We start from the raw sequence: 10,946 nt of genomic DNA on the forward strand, positions 1-10,946 counted from the left end.
TGGTCGCGCACTATATTCGTAGGCCTATGTTCGTTTTGTTTGAACTTTTAGAACTATACTTTTTAGGAGAGATTGCTGGAGCCTAAAAGACTTATATTTGGTCAACAAAATTTCACGAGACCTTAAATGCCAAGAGTTATCAAATTTGGAAGGCAAGGAGTAGCATTTGCATCGAAATTTGATGACTCATTTTCTTTGATCAGCAAAATAAATTATTTTTGTCTTAGAATTTGTTTAATTTTTGTCAACATTTGTTTAAAAAAAAAGAAGTTTTAGCTGCCAGCATGCCTTTTGTTTGGCCGCAAAAGCACGGTTGCACAGTTTATAATCTAAACGTGAACTCTGACGTAGCCTAAGTCTGTCTTGACGAAAAAGTGCGGTTACTAACCACGGAATCAATGAAGCGTTTCAAAGCGTTGTCGCGCCCCAGTAAACCAGTGGTTGCTTGAATAGGACCTTTGCTAGCAATTTCTTCTCGAAGTACAACGTCATTATAGGGTTGCACCGACGTAAAATGTACCACAGTTGTAGCAAAGGAGTATATATGTTTGATCAATGGTCGTTAATCTTTGATATTTAAATATTTACACTGTCCAAAACGAGACCGTTTACATTGAGGATATGAAAGTAGTTAAAAGTAGGGAATCATAGCAGTACCTAACACTACAGCTAAGTTTATCACTGGTAAATGTTTTAACTTCTATAAACAAGAAATTTCGAAAAGCTGAATAGACTACTGCAGTAACAAAGGTTCACTGATTCAACAGAAGAAACAGAAAGGCGAATTGTGTTCTGTGTTTGAGGGCCCACAGACTTTTCATTTCAGCGCACGCATTGTACTTTTTCGCTGATCGCATTACTCTTAGCTTTGGAATGTATCTTGCCTGCCTCGGTGTCGTATACTCACTCATTCAAGCAAGCAAAAAGAACACGAAATAAACTAAATTAGTTTAACATGAATATTGTAAATTGAGGTTTCAATCTTTTAGATCCGTGTATTTAGACCCTCTTCAGAAATGACATAGTGTTAAATCAGATAAAACCAACAACTTGTTGCCTTGTGATTTTACCAGTCGAAGCCAATTCACAATGGGATGCTGTTGCGCAAAGGAAGGAGGTGGGTAGTAAAAACAGTGATTTCCTTCTTCAAAAAAGCGTGTTTTCTATTGTTGTTTAACTTAACTCAACGAAATCGAAAATCAACCCGTAAGAGTAGATCCCCTGTTGCATAATTAGGTATTTACCATCAAAAATAAGTTTAAATGTTATTTTGAAATTCTGTGTACCATTTTCAGGTAGCTGCTGTTTGTTTATGTGCTGCTGTCCGGGCACTGGGAAAGACAAATCGGACAGTTATACCCGAGACCAAAGGCTTCCTGAGTCAGTTCCCACTCACGACTTGACTGCGCACAAACGCCCAAAAGTGCACGTGGACACGGCGATGACCACCACTACAGCTTCGTTCATGAGTTACGCACAGCGACACGAACACCCTACAGAACTGGAAAAGGAACTGGCCAAGGATACGGAACCTGACAACTTACAATATCTTCGCCTTGACGACACGGCAAACATGCCGAAAACGGAACCCGAGGTTGTTCGTTACAGCATAGCCGACCTACCCGAACAAGCTACCAAGTTGTGACGTGATGTGGTTGTTTGTTTTGACATTTTGCGGCGCATCTACTCTATGCAGGCATGTAACAACCCCACACAACACGCAATCTCAGCACCTGTGTGTACCCCTGTATGTGTATTATTATATTACCCCTCTCATGTGCGCCACTAAGAGTTAAGAGCACTTCGTTATGACACTGAAATATATGCGTTATTTGGATTGAAATGGTGTTCAAACTGTCGTTGCGGGTCGATCAATCGTTCCTTTTAGCCGTCGTCAACTTTCAGGGCTTTACTGCCGTTTATAGCATTTTATTACATGAAATTGTACGTAGACAGGCGGCGGTTTATTACAAGTCGAGCAAACAAAATTATGTGTTAAATTTGAAATGATGTTTGAGCTGTGTGATGCATTCGGCGTTTTAAAGTGAATGACAGGCAGCAAAACAGGAGGTCCTCGTCACTTTTCCTAATTGTGGAAAAGCACACGAGCAAGACATCCGCGAAAACGCCCGCCACAGGGGCTATCAATGGCATGCATTATTTTAGGTAACAGTTCAGCAGGCAGTCAGCGGAGTCGCTCAAGCAAGAACGAAAACTTCGTGCTAAGCATTTAATCAGTGAAGCGTGTGAACAGCAACCTCACGTTTACAACCCCAGTCAAATAACGCATAGCTGTCTTTATCTCTACCAGATAATAAAAACGAATTGCAGTGAAACTAAAAATAAACTTTGTGATGTTTTTTTAAACCACACATGGTAGCTGAATATGTGCTGAAAGACGTTCAAGTTTATTTAGCGTGTTTCTCAACAGCTCAGCAAACACTTAATTTTGACAGTCAATAAAATGGGTATAAGCAAGTATATTTGGTTTATAATGTGTCATTAACCAATTTTACATAGAAAGTTAATGTTTCTTTAGAAAAATGTAGCAGCATATTTTTAAACTATAGTGCAGTTGACGTTGTCATTCGCAACGGCATAATGCACATGCTCAATAGCGCAGTCGATCAATTAACTTTGCCACGAACGACAAACCACAACGACAACGACACTAGACCGGAAAGACAGCCGAGAGACCGCGAAGATGATGGTTTATTTAAATCTCTTGTCACGAGACTTACTGGATGCCTGAGGAGAAGGATTGATTTGTTTTGTTTTACTTGCTTTTGTGGGTTGATTATATTGCTTGGAGGTGTGGCCTGCCTTATTATGTACATTTGTTCTGCGTCTCGATTCGGATCTCTGCTGATGCCTGGACTTGCCATGTTTGTTATCGGTAAGTTGTGAATTCCCGAACCCGATAGGGATTCACGTGCTTGTAACTGTAGATACGTGCACAATTACAATTGTGTTTGAATGAAACATTCAGTTTAGTGCAATACACTTCCTTCTTGTAAGAGTATATATGGCATATTTTATACAATAACATATCGTTTAAACCGCGTGGCCTTTCTTTAATGTAGTAATGCGGTTTTATCGCAATTGCCAAATATTATCACATTCATTTTCAGTGTGAAACTTACATTTTCAGCAATATACGGTCAAGTTTAAACCTATATTTCATTATATTGGTGTAGGAGTGACCATGGCTGCCGTTGGTGAATGGTACTGTCGGTCCAGACTCAATCGCCGAGATGAATTATATGATCAGGCGACGCGAGAAGAAATCATCGAGAGAATATCGGATGCCGCAGCTCGGCGTTGTGTTTCTCACTTCCAGGATATGCCACCATCCTATTATGCTCTTTACCGCACACACAGAACCTTACCAGTGACAGATGTGTACGTGGTGAACAACTCAAGGAGTTTTCATGCTTCGGATTCGACAATGAACAGTCAGTCAAACTCCAGTACAAATGCCGACGTGCTTCCTTCATACAGCGAAGTGGTTTAGGACTTTTATTTAAAGAAGACATTTTTGTGATGATTAAAAAACGTTTGTCCAAGGTTTTTACACCGTCAGACAACACTGCAATTGACCTCGTTCCAGAACAGCTTTTATTTTTTAAGAAACGCTCGTCGTTGTTGTGCATGTTATATTTTTCGTCTAATGTTTTTTTTTTTTTTAAAAAACTTCATAATTTTGTTATAATTTCATAAATTGTGAACCTCATAAATTGCAAGGAAAGTATTTTTTCTGTTTTGATCAAGTTTGTTTACCGCCATACGCAACATTACATTGTTGAAATAAAACTGCTAATGTTCCATTATATACGTTGATTTGACTCCCTTCTTTTCGCAGCGTGTTCCCCTGTCATAAATCTAATATTGTGTGTCGGAGTGTGTGTTGGTTTTATACATTGATGATGACTTCTGTGCCTTCGAAAACTCCTCAAAAACTTGAGGAAAAGAAATTTCGCCGAACTGTGGACGACCAAAAATTTCATCCGGTTTATGTTAGTTCCGGACTAACCAAAGACGTTTGTTTCTACCTGATACTTGTTGTTTAGTTTAGATAGTTAAATTATAGTAAGAGTTTAGTTGAACGCAGTTTAGACATCTTCGTAACTTAACGATAAAAAGACACTGCAGTATGGGTTTCTTAACCCCTACTATACCTAGGATATATTAACCAAAAGCATCGGGCGATAAGATTACGTTCATTGCATGTGATAACGAGGTCTAGGTAAAAATTATTTTTATCACTGAATGAGTTACAGCTACAGTGAAGAATAGCATCTAATATTTCCTCAGTGCGAAGTTCGTTCCAAATGGTTCAATATACTTGATATAATAGTCTGTTCACAAATCATATCATGTCCCCACCATCTAAAGTTTTGGGGGACTGTGGTTTCCTGAGTTCCGCCCAACAAAATTTCCGCCCATGCACAGAACGAAGAAGCGCCAAGACGCCTTCGTGCAAAATGAAACTTTTTTTTCACGAAATCGACCAATTTCAGCAACTCTTGCAAATAGTCTGCAGGCATTTTACAAGAACAGACGAGAGCCAATGTCGTGAAAAGTCAAAACCGATGTAACATTCCTTGTTATCACGCGTGTGTAGGTGCTGTATCGCTCAGTGGGTTAGGCATATATGATGTGATATTTGAATAACGCTGTCCGCCGAAACCATGGATACCAACGAAAACAACAACAGCAATGTGCCGACAACAATGAAGGATGGGGAAAATCGCGAGCCTGTGAACACAAGGCAAACCAGTAACACCAATGCTGATGAAAATAACCACCAGAGACGGACCAGTACGTCAATATTGTCTTTGAGATCAAGAGTGCGCAAGATAATAAGTTGTAACAACTGCAAGGAGCTAATAAATGCAAGTATTAAATTTGGAGCCTTGTGTATAGCTGTCATTATATTTATACTCCTTGGAATTGTGACGAGGTACAGTCACAACTTCCCTGAAAATATGGATATTTGGTGTTAGGGACGAAATATTACAATTTTTTCCAGAGTTTTTAGAGGATTACTTCCATTTTTTGTGATGATTGATAAACGTTGTCCATGCACGGCGCTGAAACACACTGTAATTGTCCTTAAACTATAAAGTAAACCTTTGTTCTTTAGTAATAGTTCCATACAGTTTGTCCGAGAAAAGCTATCATTATCGTCGTTGAGTATATGTTGTATATACCGTGAACTGGTTAAATCACAATTTTATTACTCGCATCAGTGTGTGACAAACTGCATTAGTTTCTTGTAAAGATAAGCATCTGGTATTCCTGTTACTAATGCTGCTTTTCATGTAATTACACGTTGCACATTGTTATACGCATAAGAGATGTTACTAAAAAATGGTTCGGTGACTGCTTATTCCGAAAGAATAATAATGAGTGTTTGATATTCTAATATTCGTCAATTGTTGATTGATTCACTTCAAAAATTATTCTACATGTATTTCAGCCTAACCGTAGTTGATACATGGTGACGCATACTTAATTATTGTTGGACGTTTTCATGACACGTAGCCTCATAGGGTACAAGGTAAACAAAATCTTGCGCAAATACAACAGATCCCAAGCCCGACGACAAACAAAAGTTCCAAAACTCCAAGATGATTCATCCCATTTGGGTGGGTTTAGGCAGTTAGCGAGCACTAACGCACATAAAGCATCATTACATTTTCGTCTACAGACGATGATAGCACTGCCGATTTGAAACTTTTCATGTGGAACCAGGGGTCAGATATATGCTAGCCCCAAGGTGACAATTTGATTTTAAATAATTCATAACGTGTCATTGTCATTGGGTTATACTGTTGACAACCACAGTGTGACTTCTTACATCTATAAAGTAGCCATATATAGTTTTGCCCATACAGTGAAACGTACCCATTTGAAACCTGGGGCGGCATTATGAGCACTTGCTCGCTCGCTAAGTTAACGAGCTCGGCTAAAATAATTTTTAGCGATGTTGAAGAACCGGTTGCATTCACATGTTCAACTATGGATGACAGCCTTTTTGAAATAATTGACGAACCAGTGAGCCCTGCATCATCACACTCCGAAGCATCATTACAACCCAAAGCAAAGCGCCACCGTCGTGATCCAGAATAGGACATAGTTGACATACAAAAGGAAATTTATGTCCAAATATCAAACATAGCTATAATTCAACAACTTCACAGTTGATGATTAGAACTAATTTGCATTTTTAACAATTTTTGCTTTCTGCATGTGTTTTTCAATTTTCTTTTATTCACTGCTGGTTTTTAATTAAAGGCCCAAATCTGTCAGGGTTTTTATTCATTCTTGTTCACTGCTTTTTATTGCCCGTTTCATATTCTTCACTGTTCTTTTTTAACTACCTTATCACTTTCATATTCGATCAGTGTTCTGTTACCTACTTTTCAAGTTCATTTTCTGTGCAGCCACTTTTCAATAAACAAACACAAATACATTTCACAAACATCACTTTATTGGAATGTAGAAACAATTGAATCTCTCACAGTACTACCTTGCAAGTCATGAATTTCATTTGTTGTGGTGGTGTCTAGTAGTGAATCTATGTCAGCATTTGCTGGCAGTGGTTGAGGCAGTGGCACATTGTGAAGGCGACAAATATTGTGCAGAATGAAACAACACATTGTAATTTTACAAACTTCATCTCTGTTTTAAAACACCAAATGCCCTAAACAAAAAAGCTTTATTATTATTTATGTTAATGTTATGAGAAGCAAGTGTAACTTACTTCTCTATAGTTGACCTTGTTTGTTCGTGAGCCTTATTATACTTCTGTTGTGAAGGGGTAGTTGGATGGCTAAGAGGTGTCATTAACCAAGGTTTTAATGGATAACCACTGTCACCCAGCAAAATGTCATCGTGATATTTTCAACTCTCAAACTCCTGGTACACATTTGATTGTCGCATAATGAATGAATCATGACATGAGCCAGGCCACTTGCATACCACATCCAGAAACACCATATTGGCGTCACATATAGCCTGCAACAATAATTTGAAGTCAAAACCAATTTATGACAAGGGAAAAGTATGCAACTTGCCTGCAAATCGATGGAATGGTAAACCTTTCTGTTGACAAAGAGATGTTCTTCCTCACTTGGTGCAATTATGGGAATATGTGTTCCATCAATGGCCCCTATGACGCCAGGAAACCGTGCAATTGAGTAAAATTTTTGCTTTATCATTGTTGAAGACACCCTGTTTGGCATGTGGATGAATTGATGTTGTTTTGAAATCAAACTATCCATAAATCGACTTGGTACTATGCTGACAGTTGGTTGTGAAACATTAATATTGTAACAAAACTTGTTCTTCCACTGTAAGACATCTTTTACTGGCATTCTTTGGGTTTTAATCTTGGTGCAAGTGGTTGCACAAATCCATTATCACAGCTTTACGCATTCGACATTCTGAAATTAATTCAAGGGATTTTGTCTTACATTTTTTCGTTTGTATGAGCGTTTAGCGGCAAAATAGACAGCCATTATTAATTGCTGATGCAGCTGTACGGCTTTGTCCGGAATAATTTGGCGTTAGCGAGTGGTCTAAGCTCCTCGCTACTTAGCGAGGAGTTTAGCGAGGCCCGATTAGCGAGACGGCAGTTCGTAATACCAAATCTCGACTTAACGAGGTCGTGCGTCAATACCGAGCTCGCTAAACTTAGCGAGATGTGTTCGTAATGCCGCCCCAGTGCTATTAATAGTCGAGTACTGACGTACGGCGGTGGGTGAAACAACGGAGAAAAAACTTACCATCCCACACAGATCCATTGAAAGTCAGTTAGGGCAGGGCGAGCACAAAGCCATATCGACATAACTCAATGACCTTACATGAGGGTCGTACGTGTCTGGGCAGCAATTCGTTATAGAACATAGTATAAACGTGACCACAAGTCGAAGCAACACCCTGCCGATGTGCTAGTGACACCAACACAGAATACTGTATATACCATACGCTGTAACAGCATAGGCGGACTAGTTGGTATGCGCTTGCGTCACATCATTGTTTGGAGGGATTATTTCAAATCCAGCGCTTTGTTTCGTGTTGTCGCGCTGAATTCGCTCTTGGACAGTTCAGTTTGCCTGGTAGTTCTTTTTCATACAGCTTGGGCAAACAAAAGCTGTCAGGCAAGCGAAGTTCATGTCTGTTTGCTGTGTAAGTAGAATATTAGCTAGCTGCTTTTTCAGTGGAATACAAATGTGTTTTGGTCGCATTGAAAAGCGCTTTCTTAGTATATCCCTTTAAAATCGTTGCTGCTTATAACGATGAAGACGCGGCCCAGTATAGTTTCAAGCATATTGACCTCTGGTAAAACGTAAGAGTTACCACAGAGCAGAGTGCAATAAAATGGGAATGTTTTGTTCTTTTCACCGAGCAAATGACGTTTACGAGACTGGAAACGAAAAACGAGGCAATTTGAGTGTGGTTCCATGCCATTGTGTCTCACTCTTGTGTAAACAACGTCAAACTGGCGTTTAAGGCGCAGTTCTTTCAATAGATGCCTCCTGTAGACTGTACATTGAATTTAGGTTTCTCCCAGTAACTTTGCTTTCAGAGTTTTGTTTATTGGCACAATCTGTTGTCAGTTCGTGAGGTTATATTTAAAACGGTGGTTGTCAGCTGATTGAAGACAGGCGCAGTGTTGCTATTTGATGCCAGCCATATGTTTAGCGATCATTATAGCTTGGTGTATCATTCAGTTATCGCAAGCTGTTGTCGATAGGGCAGATGGTAAACGTTGCTTTGCGCTGGACTACTACAAGCCTTGGCATGCTTCTGCATAATTAAACCAAACAATCGATTTGGGTCACTTCCTTTTGGTGCTACTGGCATGCACAGGGCGGCGAAGTGGCGAGTCGCCTTCGTGGAAAATGCAAACAGCCTGCAGGCATTGTACAAGAACAGACGAGAGACGATGGCGTGAAAAGTAATATGGATGTAACAGTCCTTGTCATTCTTTCTCAGGCGTATGTAGGTGCAGTATCGCTCAGTGGGTTAGGCATATATGATGTGAAATTTGAACAACGCTGTTCCCCGAAACCATGGATACCAACGAAAACAACAACAGCAATGTGCCGACAACAACGGACGATCGGGAAAATCGCGAGCCTGTGAACACAAGGCAAACCAGTAACACCAATGCTGATGAAAATAACCACCGGAGACGAACCAGAACGTCATCGTTGTCCATGGGTTCACGAGTCCGCAAGATAATAAGCTGTAACAACAGCCAGGAGAAGCTTGCCAAGGCATGCTGCACGTGTGGAATCGTATGTATAGCTGCCGGCGGAGGACTTATACTCGTTTACATAATGGGGATGTACACCAACTTCTTTGGCGACCTCGCTAATCTCAGCGCCTTGTCAGTTCCAGGATTCTGTTTCTTTTTCGTTGGTGAGTGGGATTTGATGGTAGACCAGCATTCTTAAGCTTGATGTATGCAATGTGTTATAAACCAAGGGTTAATAATTATTTAACGAAATAAACCTTAATGCGAATTGTCAAAAACACGCAACACGCGCCATGTCTTTCTATAGGTGAAAAAGAGATCGATTTTTCGGACAAAAATATTTGGCTTTTCTACTTTCCACAGGAAGGCAGACGAAATTAGTCTGAGATAATATTAACACAGATTGGGGACAGTGTGTTCGCTTTCATTTCGAAAAAGAATTTTAACCAAAATATGGGCAATAGATATTGGATGTATTTTTCAACCGAACATATTTTACGCGGATTGCTAAAAATACCTGCGTGGGAAACATTTTTTAACAAAGAGTGTGTGGAAAGATTTAATCATGTAAAGCAAATAGCTGAGCATTGTGATGCCAGTCATTGTGCTACTCTCACTGCCTTCCTCAAAGTAGAGTCATTGGGTTTCGGTGTAAGGCAGGGAAAAAAATCTTTGTTGAAACTTTAGCATTACCAACTTTATATCGCTGAAAAACACAGTACATTGACACGATTTGTTCTGACTTTCATTCACAAGTGTATTTGCCTTTAGCAATTACGAGTACGTGATAACAATGGGGACCTGAATTATTTGCACTACGCAGCATACAGACTAAATGTAGATATTTTTCCCACCTCACAGGGTTGATTTCGGCCGTTTTCGGTATCATGTTCTGCTGGGGATGCCCACAACGAAGCGGGCGGCGTGGAAGAATGAACGAAAGAGAGCTTAATGAAGCAGGGTTCGGTTTGCCCGGCTTCGCGGACTCAAATGGTTATTTTAACCGTGGTCTTGTCCTGGATCCGCCTCCGGCATACAACGACATTCTGTCTTCAAGCACAAGTAGTAACTCGGCTACGGTTGGGTGCGTAATCCCAATGGAGGAAATCTCAGTGCCTTCCATGGAAGGAACAAGCTACCAACACCCGCCTGCTTACGTAGACGCTGTTAAAGCGAAGTCGGAGAAAAAGTCCGAAGATGTTCAAGTGGAAACGGATGACTTTGCGCCACCGGCGTACGAGGAGCGCGTCTCCGAAACCTCAGAACAAGACTGTTAGCGTTACTGTTTTTTGTAATTAAATTTTGACTGGCGTAAAAAGGTACTGGACCTTGTACTAAAAGTATCGAAGTAAAAAATATGCAATCATTAAGTGCCGTTCCACTTTTGAAACATGCACTGAGCGCTAATGCTGAAGGCGCGTAGCTTGCATTTGCCTCTTTATCTATTCTCTATTTTATCGTTTTTTTTTATTCAGTTTCGTTGGTGCTTAGTGTTTATGTGGCTGATGTCCGAAATGTCTTCAACTTTTTTTGACCGTATCTGCTAGAGCATTTGCCTATGCCCCTTTGAATTTGTAAGAAATATATATTCAAGCATAATCTGTTATTACCAGGCTTTAGACAGGTGGGAAAAAGTTATGTTTCTAACATTTGAAACTCGTTGCTAGGGTCAAAC

General features: G+C 40.0%; 3 protein-coding genes across 3 annotated transcripts; all 3 read left to right on the forward strand.

Moving 5' to 3' along the window:
* The first annotated feature begins 597 nt into the window (after window positions 1–597).
* Window positions 598–1,982, forward strand: LOC145903499 (uncharacterized). The gene is made up of 2 exons (XM_082991586.1): window positions 598–1,117; window positions 1,296–1,982. Exons 1-2 carry the CDS (start codon window positions 1,090–1,092, stop codon window positions 1,643–1,645), a joined length of 378 nt encoding a protein of 125 aa, XP_082847712.1. The 5' UTR covers window positions 598–1,089; the 3' UTR covers window positions 1,646–1,982.
* Window positions 1,983–2,518: 536 nt separating this feature from the next.
* Window positions 2,519–3,897, forward strand: LOC145903431 (uncharacterized). Its single transcript, XM_082991513.1, has 2 exons — window positions 2,519–2,896; window positions 3,198–3,897. The coding sequence occupies exons 1-2, from the start codon at window positions 2,602–2,604 to the stop codon at window positions 3,512–3,514; spliced, it is 612 nt and encodes a 203-aa protein (XP_082847639.1). The 5' UTR covers window positions 2,519–2,601; the 3' UTR covers window positions 3,515–3,897.
* Window positions 3,898–9,010: 5,113 nt separating this feature from the next.
* Window positions 9,011–10,864, forward strand: LOC145903304 (uncharacterized). The gene is made up of 2 exons (XM_082991382.1): window positions 9,011–9,435; window positions 10,133–10,864. Exons 1-2 carry the CDS (start codon window positions 9,084–9,086, stop codon window positions 10,546–10,548), a joined length of 768 nt encoding a protein of 255 aa, XP_082847508.1. The 5' UTR covers window positions 9,011–9,083; the 3' UTR covers window positions 10,549–10,864.
* Window positions 10,865–10,946: the final 82 nt, after the last annotated feature.

The sequence above is a fragment of the Ascidia mentula genome, chromosome 5, assembly GCF_947561715.1.
Source record: "Ascidia mentula chromosome 5, kaAscMent1.1, whole genome shotgun sequence".
Lineage (NCBI taxonomy): Eukaryota > Metazoa > Chordata > Ascidiacea > Phlebobranchia > Ascidiidae > Ascidia > Ascidia mentula.